The sequence below is a fragment of the Pezoporus wallicus genome, unplaced genomic scaffold, assembly GCF_028554395.1.
Source record: "Pezoporus wallicus isolate ANWC-B61680 ecotype Strahan unplaced genomic scaffold, APGP_CSIRO_Pwel_v1 contig_12814, whole genome shotgun sequence".
Taxonomy (NCBI): Eukaryota; Metazoa; Chordata; class Aves; order Psittaciformes; family Psittacidae; genus Pezoporus; species Pezoporus wallicus.
The window spans coordinates 52,069-69,384 of record NW_026640662.1 but is presented as its reverse complement, the minus strand read 5'-3'; the positions used below and the strand labels follow the sequence as shown (position 1 = coordinate 69,384).

At 45.7% G+C, this 17,316-nt stretch overlaps 2 protein-coding genes across 4 annotated transcripts in view; one reads left to right on the top strand and one right to left on the bottom strand.

Moving 5' to 3' along the window:
• Positions 1 to 912, top strand: part of CLUH (clustered mitochondria homolog) — a 31,163-nt gene extending 30,251 nt beyond the window's left edge. For both annotated transcript variants that reach the window (XM_057420005.1, XM_057420004.1), the window contains exon 26: positions 472 to 912. In XM_057420005.1, the coding sequence (XP_057275988.1) occupies positions 472 to 637 (166 nt within the window). In that variant the 3' untranslated portion in view covers positions 638 to 912. The remainder of the gene's footprint in view (positions 1 to 471) is intronic.
• A 6,043-nt stretch (positions 913 to 6,955) lies between these two features.
• The window catches only part of PAFAH1B1 (platelet activating factor acetylhydrolase 1b regulatory subunit 1), a 28,736-nt gene continuing 18,375 nt past the window's right edge, over positions 6,956 to 17,316 (bottom strand). For both annotated transcript variants that reach the window (XM_057420011.1, XM_057420010.1), the window contains exons 4-11: positions 17,051 to 17,125; positions 15,837 to 16,043; positions 13,843 to 14,011; positions 11,624 to 11,726; positions 10,616 to 10,844; positions 9,133 to 9,234; positions 8,375 to 8,531; positions 6,956 to 7,170 (exon numbers count right to left, since the gene is read on the bottom strand). In XM_057420011.1, coding sequence (XP_057275994.1) covers positions 7,097 to 7,170; positions 8,375 to 8,531; positions 9,133 to 9,234; positions 10,616 to 10,844; positions 11,624 to 11,726; positions 13,843 to 14,011; positions 15,837 to 16,043; positions 17,051 to 17,125 — 1,116 coding nt within the window. In that variant the 3' untranslated portion in view covers positions 6,956 to 7,096. The remainder of the gene's footprint in view (positions 7,171 to 8,374; positions 8,532 to 9,132; positions 9,235 to 10,615; positions 10,845 to 11,623; positions 11,727 to 13,842; positions 14,012 to 15,836; positions 16,044 to 17,050; positions 17,126 to 17,316) is intronic.

Here is a 17,316-nt window from a genome sequence, read left to right as displayed (position 1 = left end):
CCCTCTGCATTAAGAGTCCCTGTGAGGCACAGCCAAGGCTGCTTGGCAGGGTGGTGCTGTGCAGGTGCAGCTCAGAGGTGTCCCTGCCCCAGCTCCATGGGGTTTGTTTGCAAGGAGCATCAGCTGAGATCCCAACAGCAGCCCTGTGTCATTAGCGTCACCTTTGGGACTTTTATCGTCATTTTGATGAACAATTGCTTGGGGAGGGGGTGCACAAAGCTGAGCTGAGACCAGTCCATGGCTATAGATAATCACTGATGCGAACCACTGCCCAGAGCGGTGCCTGCACCCAGGCAGGACCAAACCTCACGGCCTCTGCCCTGGGTGGCCACCGATGGCAGAGCCCCAGGACAGACCAAGCACCGTGCGTGGGTGCTGCTGCGCCTCGAGCCCTGGGCTGGGGCCGGAGCGGTGCCTGTGTTCACCCCGTCCCCAGCGCTAACGTTTGCACCCTCCCTGCTTTCCCCTCAGCCAAAAAGACTTGGAGAACCTTAAAGCCGAGGTGCAGCGGCGCCAGCAGCTCCAGGACAGCATCAAAGGCGGCGAGCAGCTGGACCCCGAGGACAAAGCCGTGGAGGAGGAGGCTGAGCCACGCATGCCTTCCGCTGCCATCCCCCTAACACAGAGCTCTGCTTAATGTGTACCTCGCTTTAAAACAAGTTTAAACCACCCTTTTCTGAGGCTGCGCCAGGCCCCGGGCCGCCCCGGAGCAGCTCCTCCTTTTTGACAATGTTATTGCACTGGTACAATTAATACACAATGCAAAGAACTAATCTGAGAAATGTAATGTGTCTGGCTGAGCTTGTGGCTGCCGCGGGCGCCGAGCCCCGCGTCGTGTCGTGTGTGTGCACAGAGCATCACTTCTTTCTACTTTGTACATATGAATTCCAATGAACTGTCTGGAGGTATGTACCATTTCTCAGGTCATTTTTATGTTGACTACGGACACTGCTTTGCTAAACCAGTATAAAACCAGCCCCAGGCCAGGAGGTTTGTTTTCCCCCCCCCCAACACTGCCCCAGTCTGTGCTATAAGGAAAACCAAGCAGCCATAGTCCTAGTGCTGGGTACCACCTGCGGGAGGGGATGTACAGCGTTTTCTACATCAGGATATAGCCATGGGATTCCTTTAACCATTCTTTTTTTTCTACTTTTGGTTGGCAGTTTGGCAATTCAGTGGGTTTTGTAACATTCACATTTTAATTTTCAAGGTAAAGATATAGACAGAGATTATATCTATAGATCTATATATATATATATATATATGAGATACTCACTGTTCCACCTCTGCTCTGCTTGCAGCTGAGTAACTTGGGATTCTGTATCCAAAGAGAGAGGGCTTGATGTTAAATAAAGCGCACAAACTTCCAGTGATGGAAACCCCAGTGCCTGGGGGCTGATGGCACCCGGGGGGGCTGAGCTGAAGGGGGGTAGTGGGAACTCGTGGCCCTGTTGGAAGCAAGGGGGGAGGTCAGAGACAGGGACCGAGGGACTCCGGCGTGATGGGCACATGGAGCCACGTTGGGCGCGTTTCCCACAGCCTGGAATTCCCTGGCTCTGGGGAGGGGGTGAAATAAAAGCTCCAGTTCCTGCAGTTTGTACCTGAGTCCTCTGCACGCCGGGGCCGGGCCCTTTCATTGCTGGCAGTGGAGGTCACTGCAGTGGCCGATGCCCCACTCGCCCACCCTCGCGTCCCCATCGTGCCCACAGCGCTGCTGGGGACCAGTGCGAGGTCCCAGCCATGCAGCAGGTATGAGGTGACCGCTGCAGTCACAGCTGAAGGGGCTCCCCCAACCCCTCCACCCCACAGAACAACTTGTGGGTGCCAGGCCCTGTCCCCCCTCTGCCTGCGGCCTCTCCCATGGTGTCCAGCACGGATCATCCCCAAATCATGTTGCTTCTCCCACTGCCCCCCCGGAGAACACCCTGGGTCCCTGTACCCCCATATAGGTACCTGTAATTGGGGGGAAGGAGGGAGCTGTTGGGACAAAGAGGAGGATTCGTTACTGCAGAAGAACTTGCTCTTAGTAAGAAAAGCTCTGAATTTCCTGAACGCAATCAATCAATGACTGCAGTGCATCTTTCCTATGAGATTTTCCTTTACCGGTGTCTTTCAGTCCATTAAAGGCTTTTTAAACTGTTCCAGGTCCTTCTGGTTTCTTTAGTTTGGTGCAATGGGGTGGATACCAATCACCCCACTGCTGCTGAGCAGACCACAGACAACAGGCAAAGGCTCCAGTTACTGTGTAAACCTGTGCCTGCACACGGATGTAGTACCCATGGTGTCCCCCCCGCGCCCTGGGCTGTTCTGACCCCCTGGGTACCACAGCCCCTGCTCTGTGCCCCCTCTAACACAAGGCTCCTGTGGACAAAGGAATCAACTCCAAGAGATCAGGAACAAACCCAGCACCAGTCACAATCACAGCACCCCCCCCAGAGCTGCTCCTGAGGAGCCTCCTCCCGTCCCGCTCAGATTAAACCCATCAGCAGTCCCGCAGGAGGCACATGGGAACACCGTGTTTATCCTCCTGCCTCTCCCAGACACTCAGTGGCATGGGACCTGCCACATCCCTCGAGCCCTACAGCGTTGGGGATGTCACCAGTTAAACCTCCCCTGCATTTAGTGCCTGTACTGGTGGGAGACCCCCGCTCAACCAAACTCAGCACACGTCCATCCTTCCCACACCCAGCCCTGGCTGCTGAAAAGCATTTCCCTGTCCATCAGTGCTGCATCAGAACTGGAGCCAGCTGCAGGACAGGGAACACAGAAAGCTCTCAGTCACCAACTGCTCCGAGCACCAGTCAAGTCCCCCCCTTTTCTCTCCTCTGTCATAAGCTGACCACGTTTGTAAACCCATCAGAGGCTCCCTCGCAACCCTGCAGCTCCCACCGCAGCCACAGTGACCAAATGAGTTGGTCTCCTCCAGAGGCCACCCCCGCTCTGCTCCTGCTGAGCAGCAGGTTGGGGATGCTCCCGCAGCTGGAGCCCTGCCCCACTGACGGTCTCTCCACGGGAGCTGCTGCCCCGGTACCAGCCGCACCGCAGGCAGGACACAACCAACCACAGAGCACCCCAAGCACCGACCGCAGCCACGTCCCGCAGAGCTGAGGCCACTGCCCCCAGCCCAATTCACCCCGAGCACTCTCCACAGAGCACAACGGCAGCACCAGTGGCACCGGGTTAGGGTTAGTGGCAGATGGTTCCTATGGGGCCTGCTGTGAGGGAAGGGTTAAGTGAAGGGGGAAAACAACCACCACAAAACCCCAAACCAAACCAGACACAGGAAAACGGGGCCCTGGGCACAGAGCAGCCCCCTCCGTGGGTGCTCACAGTGCAGACCCCGCTCCAAAGCTCCACACCGAGCACGTTCACATCTCCCTCCAGCACAGTAACCAACAAAACTGATGCTCTGACCACGACCAGCAGCCCTACAACCAGCTCCCCGGAACACAGGCAAATGGAAAGGAGATGAAAGAAGGAGCCAGAGTGGAGCAAAATCTGAAGGGTGAAACACCAGGAGCTTTTTTCAAAATAGTTTTAATTCTGGCATCCAAGGAAACAAACCCACATCTCGGTTTATATGCATTTAATAGTTTACCAATTGGTACAATAAGATTTTTTTAATATGCAGAAAACATGAATAAATTTTGTTTTACACAGTCTGAGAGCAACAAATCTTACTGTAAAACACAGAGCAGTATTATATACATTCCTTACTGATTTGTTTTGTTTCAATTGTGGCAATAGCTTCAGTTAACTCCAACGGTCTGGGAACTGTTTGCTCCAATTGCAACCTCTAACATCGTTCGCGTGAGAAAAGCCAACGTTTGCCTTCGTGTCAGCGTCAGGATGGACTCCTACAACGTCAATTTGCTAACTCATCTGCAGAATGAGCTGGGAAAGCCCAGGGGACAGGCAGGACAAGAGAGCAGCTACTTACAGGACACAGTGGAAAGAGAAAAAGGCCAGTTTAAATCCAGTTGTGACTTGTAAATCCAACTCGACCCTCCCCGCTCCCGACACGTTCAGCCCTACCACTTTATGCACATACTCTTGCTAAAAGACTCTGGGTTTCGACTTTAAATACACTGGACTGTATGTACAGCAAAGAACTCATCCCAAGTGCGTTTCTCCTTCACTCAGCTCAGTGTTTAATATCAAACCATTAAAAGGATTATCAAGCCACCACTGTCTACAAAAACAAAGTATAAGCTTTTCCTTTTAAACAGCTTCCGCGCGAGCCCGAAGCTGTTTAAGAGTGGTCTCAGCAGGCAGTTCACATAGAACAGGAGGAGGCGGACAGGAGAAGCGGGGCACGCCACGCTGGGCTCCGTGACTCTATAGCCAAAGCTTCCAAACCACTACAGTGCTCCCCAGCCCCTGCACGACTCGCTAGCATCTAGGGTTTTCTTTTTCCTTAGTGCCCGGGCACATCATTGGTCACACCACACACAAAAGCAGGACGGTTCGTTTGAGATCTCCTAAAGTGCAAGATGCTGGAAAACACCAACTGCCAGCCTGCGCCTGCACCCCCATCGCCGCTGCGCTTTTCAGAATGCATCTAAGCCTCCCTGGGCACGCTCTGTTCGTGTGGCACTGGAATGTCTGTCTGGGTTTAAGCCAAAAAGTCCGCGTTATCTGGTAACATAGCCTCTAGGTAGGTATTTGGAAGCCAATTTTAGTCAGGAAAGTGACAAAGCAGCAGTGAACCTCTTACAGCCTCTCACAAACTCGAATCCCAACCAGTAACCTCCTCACCACAGGAAAGGCACAGGGTGAGCTGACAGCAACACGGACAGGGGGAAGCTCAGCACAGCACAGCACCCAGGCACGCCGAGGAGCCCCTCACCAGCCCGCTCCTGTGCACAGCTCCCTCTATTCCTCTAGCAGGGCTTTACCTGGTGATCTCGTCCCTGAGATTATTCACTGCTTACCAGAGGAGGGGGTTACAAGCAGAAGTACTCAGCAGTGTTTCACACAAGCCACTGAATGCTGCTTACATGACTTCACTTTACTTGCTCGTCCTTGGAACTACAGGGATGCTAAAGGGAAAAACTGCAGTAGACAACTTCCATTTAATAGGTACCTTTAATTTCTCATTCATGTTTATGAATTATGTACATGAGCCTGGTTGACTCTATACTTAAATGAATCTGACAGGTCCTATCAGGACTTAAACAGATGTATTACTTGACAGCTGTGGATGTGCTGAGGAATTTTAACCTGTGTATCTGGAATTCTCAAGTAGGACAAAAAAGCAGCAAATGTTTCCAGTCCAAACAGCTACTGAACAAAAACCACTTTATTTGTGCATGCTCAACAGCAGAAACACACACAGAAAGTGACAGAACCCACTGGATTTGAGATCAGCCTCAATCTTAACCTGGCTCCCAAAGCCCCCCATCAGACTCAAGTCTCCTCCACCCCTTCCCAAGTGAGCCTGCACCAGGACTCAGGGCTGCTGTCCCTCCGCCCCACAGGATGGGACTGGATCCATATCCAGTGGCAGGAGGGAAGGAGCCCCACAGGTGCGGTGTGAACACCCTCAGCCACAGGGCAGGGGCTCTCGGTTAAAAGGGACAGTTTTAAAAGCCATGTATTAAACAAAAGGAATAAAACAAATCACAAATTCACCTGTTAAAACAGCAGACTGGTACTTCATTTACTGCCAATTGTAAGTGGATTCCTAAAAAGAGCTGGTTAGTTTGGTGAGTATTGTCATTCTTGGTTATCTGTAATGGAATCTGCCACAGAAATGCTGATTAAAATGCTTTAATTCATTTCGGATCAAAATACGTAACTTTAGGGATTTGCAAATTAAAAGCGGTAGGCACCAAACACTACCAATACCAAAACCCAAGCTGGGGTGGTTTGGTCTTAAACGATTACTTGATAGCATCGTTACCACAGATGGACTCTGTTTTGCTGATGGTGTTTTGTTTTGCTTTGCAGGGCCTGTATCAATCTGTATCTGCCATTACAATTTGGTTCTCAGGGTAGTCAGTGCTTCCTCTAAAGCATTTAAATACTGTATCCCCAGGTATTTCTCAATATGCAAACCACAGCACATTTTTGTTCAAGCCACATTGTCTTGTCAAGGTAAGTATAACCTCAGTTTCAAAAGGGTTTCCGAGGAGGCACTAAAGAAACAAGAAACCTCTGTATACCCCAACCTCCTGCGAGTGAGTAAGAGGAAAGCGTACTCTGATCCTGTTGTGTAAGAGCAATTGCACATCTCTAACAAACATTGAAAGCAAACAGCAAGTTGTACCATGGCAGCTCTATGGGAAACTGGATCACTAAATTCTAGTGGGATGGACAACTCCTCCTGGAAGTTCGTCTAGCATTAAAAAAAACCAACAAAAAAAACATTTCAACTTAGTTTAACAGCACAGCTTAACCATTGAATGACCAAATAAAAAATAAATACATTTATCACATCAGCTGCTACTAAGATTTGTTGTCTTCTTTCAGGTTTACAGTTAGTCATATAAATATACCAACCCTTGCGTGATAGGAGGCCAAAACGAGTGTATTCTGTTGATTTGGCAAATGTTTCATGACAAATATTCCAGAGTTTAATTAATTTCCATTAATTACATATAAGGTTCAGAAGATTCTGAATTGCAGCCTTATCTAGTATTCTTAGAGAAGATTTATTAAGCACACTTAAGTGATGTTACATAGATACACATTTCTGAAAGAGCCCTACAAAACTTTTCCCAAATGAGGTCACCAATTCAGGCACCAACAGACAGCAGAAAGAAAAACAGGTATAATTATCTGACATAGAACGACACTGTCAACTATTCAGTTAAGTGCCCTATTCCAATTATCCAACTTCTGCCTTCTTAGGTCTGATGTGACCAATGCCAGCCCATGTTCTTAAACCTATGGTACTTCTAGACAACGTATGTAAATTTACAGTATACAATTTGGATTCACCATGCATGAATACTTTGTGTGTAACATTTAATAAGCTCAATCTACATCCAGAATAATTTACATGAAAGGACAATATTTATTTAAACAGAGCTCAATGGGTAACCATGGTATCTGAGTGCATCCAGAGGAAAAGGGGGTCAATGTGAATCAATCAACGGCACTCCCACACTTTTACTGTTTGATCTACACTTCCAGTAACCACATACGGTGCCGTCTTGTGGAAATCTGTGAGGAAAGAAGAGCTTCCGTTAAGAGCAAATCCCAAACTTCCGTGCTTTCCACCCTCACTGAATGGCGCTGCCTTTCCAAAGCCATTACATCAGCTCCGAGGCTAAACTTCAAAGCTCATCGTGTCTGCAGTCCTGAAGGCAAATTCTCCCAGGCTATCACTTTGGAAAGCATGAACACCGGCTGCCAGTTCACTTATAAAGGGGCTTTCATGGCAATCAAGATAAAGTCCAAAACATCTCAACCTGACAAATCCTCAAACTACCAGAAGACAGAACTTCATGCGTTTATGTAAGAGACAGTCAGGAATCAGAAGCCAAGGAAGCTGACGTTTTCTCTTTGCTGCAGACAGCACGGGCTGTGAGCTCGGCTGTAAAAAACGCCGAGTGCTCCGTTTCTCAGGAGATCCCAAAATATTCCACATACACAAACCAGTTCTGGCCTGGGTCAGCTGACAGCACTGGGATGTTTACCAAGAGGCATCAAAGAGCCCAGGGCTCAGCCAAGCCCTCTGTACAGTGAGGCAGCCAATCCATGCTACCAGCTTAATGCTCTTCATAGCTTCTCCCTGCCCCTTCCTGCTCATCTGTCTCAGCAACTTGAGAGTGCAGTCACAGCCCTGCCTTCTGACGAGACCTGCAGTCTGACTGGGAAGCCTCAGCAGCCAAGCCCAGGTTCACTGCTAACCTAACCCTAGCTCTACTGAAGCAGCTAGAAACTGCAGAGGAATACAGAGTAAAAAACAAGAGAGAAGACTCCAGAGTAAAGCTAGCTTTGGTGAACAGGGAGGGCTTTGGTGGTTTTGCCTTTGTCAGGGAAGGGGGAATTAATGTCCACCAAGACCTGGTACTCCCAACCAGGACTCCCCAGGACTTTCAAGTATATTTTGTGGCTCTCCTGCCTTTTTAATTCGACTCTGGGCAAGCAGTTGTGACACAGCACTCCCCAGATGCCTACCCCGGCAGTGGTGAGGGATTCCAGAACACCCTGGCAGTTAACGTCCAACGTGCAACCCTGGCAACAGAAGTGGAAAATCCAGCCCACTCAGAATTCCTATCTGCCCTTGATTAAAACACACACAGCGCTAAATTCACTAGAACCAGCCACCAATGTCTAGCCTGGGGCTCAACTGCAGCTGGTGAAGACGCAGAGACATCTGTACCTCTGGACTTTGCAGTAGGCACTGCAGAGCAATACATACCCAAAGAGGTAACAAAGTGTTCGTGCGCATTGAGGGTTTTCATGCATCGCTTGTTCTTGAAGTCCCAGACACGGAGAGTCTTGTCATCAGCACAGCTCAAAATAAACTTGCCCCCCGAATGGAACAGAACGCCACGTACCCAGTTATCATGGCCCACCTGGTGCACAAGGAGAGAGCAGTGAGCAGGGGCGTGTTGTAAGGCCAAGCATTCCACAATTCCTGCCACGGCGCACTGAGCGGCACCTTGTCCTGCTCCTGCAAGGATGTCATTCTGCCTCCTAAAACCTCTTGGAACTCCAAGTTTACCTTCAGCTGCTATTCTTACATCTCTATCAGCACTACCAACAATACGAGTTCCTGTCCTTGGAGGCAAACAAACAGACGTCCTCATGTGATCCGCACGGATCCTGCTCCCCACCCCCAGCACCCTGGAATTCCCATGGGAATGCTGCTCATGCAGGGAACATGGCGTTTAACACAGGACAAAATGCAGACGATCACCAGCACCCTGCAGACAAACCAAGCTCCTCACGCCCAAACCACAGCACCCCTGTGTTTATACTGCGTGTTTTGAGATTCTTGGCATTTCTTAGCACCAAAAGCTGAAACAGAGAAGCTTTTAGAACTGTGCATTCCCAGTGTCTGTCTTCTATCAGGAACTCTGCCTTCTCTTGAAGACATCAACACGTACGACAACGCATTCATTAAATCTGGGTTTACATACACAGCTATGACCAGAAAAACACCAATGAACTTACAAGTGTCATAAGGCACATGCCAGTGCTAATATCCCACATCTTAATGGTCTTGTCTCTGGATCCAGACAGCAGAAAAGGCCCAGGCTTGCCACTCTTCTTAGTCTACAGGAAATCAGGGTTTAAGTTATGGCATATACGGGGCAGAGGGGAGAGAAGGCAGGAAGCAGATCCCTTCCGAGTGCTATTTCTTAGCAGCAAAACCAGATTTTACAACAGCTTACAGCTAACAAACACACAATCCCAAAGGTGAGAGTCATGAGCATTTTGTTACTAGAAGAAATAAACACAAAAAGAAGGGATTAAACAATCTGTTAAAAGAAATGGTTGTATCCCCTGCTGATGCACCAAGCCAAATAACTGAGTGCACACTCGCCTACTGCAAGACATCCTCTTTTAATAGGAGACACAGCTGGAGACAGACACCTCAGGGCAGACGAGTGTGACACTAAGACAAACCTCTGGGTTCTCATTTGTCATAAAAAGAAATGAAGTTTAAGAGTTTTTGACAATTTCCCACTCTGAACTTATTTATACCTGTAATCATGCACAGAATGAAATAAAGACCTAGTGCTCAGACCTGGCAGTGTTCAACTGCGAGGCTGGCATTAACTCCCTTCCAGCCCCCAGCTGAGCACCGTGCTGGGCTGCACCCTGCTGAAGAGCCAGCAGAGGGCACGGGAGACACCACTGCGAGAGCAAGTCAGCATCGGGAATGCAGGTTTAATTACTCCCAAATAAAAGACTATAAGGATCTTTTAAGGATGCAAGTAAAATCTGACTGAAGTAATCTGTAACATCCATCACCAGACAAGTCCCTGTCTGTAGTGTTACCTACTTGTGCCCTTGGGTACTTGTGTCCTTTTTGAGGAATAGGACAAGGCAGAAATTGCAGTTAAATTCTAGTTCATTTCTTCTACATTTTATCATCCTTAGAAGGAAGTTTTTACTGACCTTTAGTAAGCCCTTCCTGAGGCTCACCAGAAGATGTATCTGTGATCACACAATCAGGGGTTTATTTCTGTTACAGAATGCTTTCTCCTGTCATTAACTTTGTACACTAGGACACAGCACTCAAAGCTTAATTCTATCACAACACACCCAAGGCAGTCCTCACTCACTACTTCTGCCCACAACTTTCAATTGCTGAGCATCTTTATAATCATGTTATGCCAGATCACATTACTTTGCTAAAAGTATGTGGAGGTTGTCCTACTCTCAGCCATCTCTCCAAAGTTTGCTTTTGTTAGTGCACAGGTAGAGCCCTACTGCCACAAAACACAAAAGCATGGATCCCATGATGCCGAGATGGGGGATTAACAGAACACCAAGCATACTCAGCAAAAGATACTGATACACCTGCTACACCTGCCAAGCACTTTGGGAACAAAGCTTAGTTACTCCAAATACTAGACAGTAGGTTCTATACAGAGCATAGTCAAAAATCTTACTGCATGTGCTTATCGAGCAGCAGCGGAAACATTACCTCCGATCCCGTAGCTTCTGATATGGTGGAGTATGAGCTCTCGGGAGCCCAGGAGATGCATTCTACCACGTGCTCGTGCTCTCGCAGCTCAGCTTTGCATTCCTTCGTCGCTACCACCCAAACACGCACTGTCTGGTCATTGGAACAACTGGCAATTAAGGTGCCATCCTGGTTAGGCCGCACCATGCGCACCCATTCTCTGTGACCCGTGAAAGTCTTCACACAGTAACTGTGCAAAAAGAGAAACAAAGAGTGGCTCAATCAGCACTGCAGTAAAACCACTACACATGAAGCCTCTGAAGTGTAAGGTGTAATGCTAGTAATGCCTGACCTACTCTTAGGAGTTAAAATACTGCAGGACGCACGTGCCCATCCTGGATGATGATGTACAAAGCCATAAAACAGTTAATGGAAAGGACATTGACATGAGGAGAAGTGACAGCTAAGAACTGGCAATTCCTTGTTAATGTAGAGAGCGGGCGGCTTGGGGGGAAACGAAGCTGAAAGGCCAGCTTGCATTAACTAGGTATTTTAAGAACCAGCAGAAGTTTGCAGGTCATTCAGCCAGCCTCCATCTACACCTTCCAGCAAAGGGATGGATTAAACAACAGATGAATGAAACCAGCAAGACAAAAAAAAAAAAAAAAATATCAGGAGATGCCTTGATCTGTGCCAAGAAATGTAACAGATTTCTCCTCCCTCTCATGCTCCCTTTAAACTTGTGGTTAACCACTGAATTTACATTCCTACCTGCTCCTGAGTTATGGTTCTACCCGCATAGCCCCCAGAAAGATAAAGACAGTTTTAATTAGTCAGTATTAAACCTAAACCCTTGTGCTTCATGATTTATGGCAGAATCCTTGAGTGAATTACTCTAAAGGGCATGATACCATACCTCAATTCAAATAATGTTTGCTGACATTCAAGATTTATGTGGCCCATTTCCCACAAACAGAGGTTTCTGCTTGTTTTGTTTAGGTGCTGACGTTTAGCCAGAAGAGCACTTACCCTGTTTGGACTTCCCACATTTTGATAGTTTTATCCCTTGAGGCAGAAACTATATGATCTCCATTGGGCATGATGGCTACTGAAGAAACATTATGATCATGACCTAAAAGCAACATAAAACCTTTATTAAGTGGTACTGTAATAGTTCTTACAGAGCACACAGGGCTTGGGCAAGAAACTACAGCAGCAGTTCATGTTTTACAGCATAATCTTTACCTATAAATTTGAGGCTTTATGAAATAATCATTTACATTTTTAGAAACCACACAGTCCAGATACTGGGCATCCTTTAAAATGAAATGGGTTCAGAAACATCTTTAAAATGTTTTAAAATCAGACACCACTGCAAGCAACACTTGTACACTGTTAGAAAAGCCAGCAGTTTAGAAGAGGGAGCTGCTACACTGACCACTTTAAAGTGATCAATTAGCTCTGATTACAGTACGCTGATGCACTGTGAGCTGCTTGAAGGAAAACAGGTCCTCATGAGGGGCATGCCAGCCCTCACTGCAGCAGCCTAATGCTGAAAGGCTGAATGTTTCTAGACATCTGATACTAGGTTTTAACAAAGCGCTGTAGTGCACTGATTTAAGAACCAATTGTGTAGTCACAACAGTGACTTCTGCTGAGATGTGAGGGGAAGACAATCAGCACTTAGTCAGGAAAAAGCATCCGGATCATTTCCTTAAACACACTCCTTACAACCTCATGTATGTGGCTTCAGCTCCTGACTCTGCTCAGCCCACAAGCAACAGGACATAAAGGCATTTAACACACTCTGTAAAGACTGCTCATTTCCAGTATCACAAAAAATGGAAACGAACTTCCCAAAGTGGCAAAGAGCAGAATTCCCTGGTTTGATTTTTTTACTATTCCCCAGAACAAGCTGTGGGGTAGGGGCTGACAAGTCCAGTGCACAAGCTTGACTACAACACTTCATCTATAATTCATACACTTGACTTTCTTCAAGCTCTGCAATTGTCCCTACTTAAGTTGTCAGGATTAGAAATGAATCTCCTGAGATGAGCAGACAGAGTCTATATAACTTCTCAACAGATCAGAGGCATTAAATAGCCCCCTTTTCTTACCTGATGGGGTTTTTTTCCAAAGTTATAGCCAGTAAGGTCACTAGGAAGTTGCTTTTTTCTTTTACTGGCAGCTACACTGCACCTTGCAGCCATGTACAAGTGCACAACTCATTTCCATGTTTGCACTAAGAACTCAGAGCCCCTGCTGAGCTCCCACTAGAAAGCACCACAGCAGTGCTAAGTACCCGAGTGTCACACAATCCTAGTCCCAGTGTTGCATGGTACTTTACAACTCCTCACTGGGAAGCGACTTATTTTTTATTTCAAACTGACTGAAGTGATGTAACTGGAAACACACCTGAAGACAATTCACCCACCCTCATGTTCAACTTCCAGCTCAAACACACACATGCTGCATGTAGGCCAACCTCACCACCCAGTAGCACAGCTTTGTTTTCTCACTATCAGCCAACTGCAACGTCTGTTCTTCCTTTACAGGGGTGATCTGTGGTGGTCAAGGAACTATATGCACGAAAGTCAGCAGCTTTCCGTTTTCTTTGGGGTCTGCTTACTTTCAGAAGTCTCAAACATTCTCTATTCCTACTCACCACTTCTACAGGACAGTAGCAGCAAGACAAGCAGCTGTATAAAAATGCCTTTACATAAGTAGTTAGTGTCAATATTAGAATCCTGTAGTTGTGGTTGTTTTACTTTCCCATTTTTCCTATGGGATTGGAGCCTAATGCAAAGGGTGAGATGTGACCAGACCTGAAGCAAACTGCTGTGCAGTATATGCACAACACCCCTCACAACAAATGCTTCCTTCCTGAAGCAGTACAGCAGAGAAACAGAGGGGTGAAGAAGGTTAAGTTCCTACTTATTTGAAGGCATGGGTTTATTGTCTAGTAAGCATTTAATTTTTAGACTTAAATCCCTGTAACTGCCATTTCACTTCAACATCATCATGAGGTGTTTCCCAGAGCATTCCCATAGCAGACTAAAGATGTTATTTCATTCCACAGACACTAAGCATACACCTTATTTACAGAGCACTTAAAGCATCAGAATATCCCCCCTATTTCTCTTGGACAATTCTCTACTTATAACCCCCTTCCACATCAGCAGTTTTCCTGGATACAGAAAAAATTATTCACTTTACAGCCCGCTAAATCAATTCCCTTTGTGCCTTACCATGCATAGTTCTGATGCACTCAAAGCCCTGGAAATCCCATAGCTTAATGGTCATATCAGCAGAACAGGAGGCCAATAGTTTGCCAGTGTGGTCAAAGGAAATATCTTGCACAGAGTCTGTATGGCCCTTAAGAGTTCGTTCAAAGTCTCCTGTCTCATAATCCCACACCTGACAAGTGAACAGAAAATCCGTTAACAGCAACCCATTACTCTTTGTGGTCTCCAGCCTTACATTTGCACTCTGCAGGCCAGTCTGGCACCTTATTCAATAATTAATTGAGCAACAGACAAAGAGACAGCCCTAAAAATCATAACAGCATAGGAAAATACATTTATTTTTATGGGGTTTGGTTACTTATAAATTAACGGAATTCATGCACCTTGAAAACTGCTTTTCAACTAACTCAGAGCACTATAAACACAGCAGGGAAATCAGTTCCGTTGTATATAAAAGTCTTAACACCCAATACCCTTAAAAATAAAGAAGATCAATTTGAAAACATTGGACAGAACAAATCCACTTTGTCCACTGGTTTTCTTCATCCCTGTCTCTGCTAGTTCCCCAGCGCCAGCAGAAAAGCCTGTTTTCAGTTGGTGGGGAAATCACATTCTGCCTAACTAAAGAGCAATAGGAGTTGGTTTAGGGATGATAATCCAAGCCACATTTGATATGCACATATTAGCAGATTACAGAATCTGTCAGTTTCAATAAACACTGCAGCTAATAACTGTGATAGCAGCAGGTCCCCATTCTCACCTCCTAATTCAGTCAGTCTTCTATCATTCAACTGCAAACAAAAGCCTTTGAAACAAAACAAGCTCCTACAGATTTTACTGTGCCTCTCTCAAGCACAGAATTAGAAATTTCATTTAAAATTGTATCCTACACCCCCCCCCCCCAAAAAACAAAGCATACACCACCAAAAAACATCCACCAAAAAGAATCCATCATTGTAAGAGATGGCAGTCACTGGGAATGCAACAGTCAAACTCAATGTTTGACTTTAAGAAGGAAATGAACCCAATGTACCCATAAGAGGGAGCAAACCCAAAGCTAATGAGGCTCCTCCAGTATCCCACAATCATGGAGCTGTGACTCTTTCAGCTGGCCCTGACTGCTTGAAAGCAGAGCCATCATTTCTCTATGCTCAAGTCTGCTGCAGAAACAATGGCTTAAAGCTTTCGATGAACTAGATCTGCCTGACGCCTTCTCCAACAGGGAGCCACCATTACAACTACTTGTGTTTTAAAACACACTGCTGGATGCACTACTCAACATTCTTCAGACCAGCACTCTTCCAAACAGTTTTCAAGCCAGCACAGAACAATAAGGACTATCCTTTATCAGGATAATTCCCTTTAATTGTGACATTCGAACAACAAAATGCGCAATCACGTTTTTATTGGATGCTAAAATGAGAAGCACTTGCCTACTTTAACAAATCTCTTCATGCCGCTATTGTACACTGCAATAAAAGCCTACGAAGACCCTTTCAAGTTACTGAGAGCCACAGGACTTCATGGGCACTTGCATTTCCCATTCAGAATAGTTTTCAGTTACAAATACAGCTGCACAACCACTTTAACCTGCTTTAAAAATAATCACTTCAGATGACTTGAGGCAAATGTCTTCCTCCTTCTCCTCCTGTCACTACTCGATACACTACTCCATTCCTCTTCTACCAAGCAGTCAAAATGCATTCTTTCCCCACTGACCCTTTATTTCTCCAGTCTCTAAATTTGCATTAGCTTAACTATTTTTTCCTCAAGTCAAAAGACAGTAAAACACTCCTGAAGATGTTAACTGGACCAGCATAAACCGGTGTAGATTATACAGGTCATAGCACTTACAAGATCTGTCCCTGCTGAAGCTAAAGAAGAACCTGACACAATCAATCTTCCATCAGTACAATACACATCCAGCTTGAAGCACTGATGTTATGTACTACAGACCTCTGACTTGCTTATTTTCATCTTCAGTAGCAGACACATACCTTTATTGTGGCATCCTCTGAAGCAGAGACCATCACACTGAAAACTGGATGGAAAATTACTCGAGTGACAGGACTCCTGTGTCCACTCAATGCATACTTCTCTGGAGGACGAGGAATCCACTCTTTAGGGTCTCGTTTCTGACCTAGAGGTCCACCTGATGTAAATTCTTCCTTAGCTTCATTCAGCTTCGATTCTAGTTCCATTACCTAGGTTATGAATTTTAAAGAGCCTGTTCATTTCTAGTTTTGTATATGATCTAATTCATCTTCATTTATTAAGAATCCGGATACCACTGACTCCCAAACTCACAGTAAAGCAAAGACTGCACAGACCCAACCTGATTACCAGTGCTCACCAACACCAACAGTGTTGGTGTTTCTAACAATCAAACCTAAATTAATCATTTATTGTTTATTCTTTAGTAATTTGATCAATAATTTATTCTTCTCCAATTTCCCAAATATTTTGACAGGAAAGAAATTATCTACAAAGCCACGTTCACTCCGGTACTGTACAAATATGCTTGAGCTACTATTGTGGCAACTACTGAAGGAGGTTAACAAAAAGGAATGCTACTACTGAGGGAATGTTTTGTGCCCAATACAGTTTGTATGTTAACCAACAGCAGAGAAACTGAAGGGGTAATAAAGCCTGAGATATATTAACCTTCAGAATAAAGAGGTCTTTATTGCTAGCACACTGATTTTATTTTTCTTTGCTTTTAACACACCCTAGATCTATTGAAGCATTACTAAAAAGAGTTTTGTACTGTCCACTTGCTGTAGAATCACTTGCTCTGATGCACCAGAGTTAATGCTTTCTTCCCTTTAATGTAATGACCAAAGACAAGGGGCAGCACAGGTTTTTAGGATCTCTCTAAAGAGTGAAGCCTTCTGGGGACAGCTATTCAACCTTTTACAAGCTGCCTTAAGGCACCTCTTGCCTTTCCCGTTTCAGAAGCGGCACATGCAATCCATCCACTGAAGACAAGACATTTTTATAAGGAAACTGAGAGGCTAACTCTGCTAGCACAGACAAAACATTTTCTATAGCATGGGTTTAGGTATTTTCCCTACTCAAAATGCATCTTCAAGGCATCATTTGCTAAACCCGGCGTTTGTCTGATCAGGAAACACGTAACATTCTGCTCAGTGATGCACATTCACTTTCAGTATAACCTTTATATAAGTAAATCCATCAGATATCTACTTACCTTCTTTTGTAATCTTATAACAGATGTCCATTTTTTTTCCAGAAGCCCAGCATACTTCTTATCTAGCTCTTCATTCTGAGAGAAGAAGCATTTGAATAAATCAGTAAATTCTAGTTCCAAAGCCTGCAGAAGTGTTTCTTCAAAGGCAACATAAACAGCCCATTTTAATAAAAAGGCTATAATGAGTTTTACTAGTGAAACAGGAGAGCCATGCTTCAAATTTTAATAGCTACAATTTACATACATAGAAATGGAGAAGATAATTT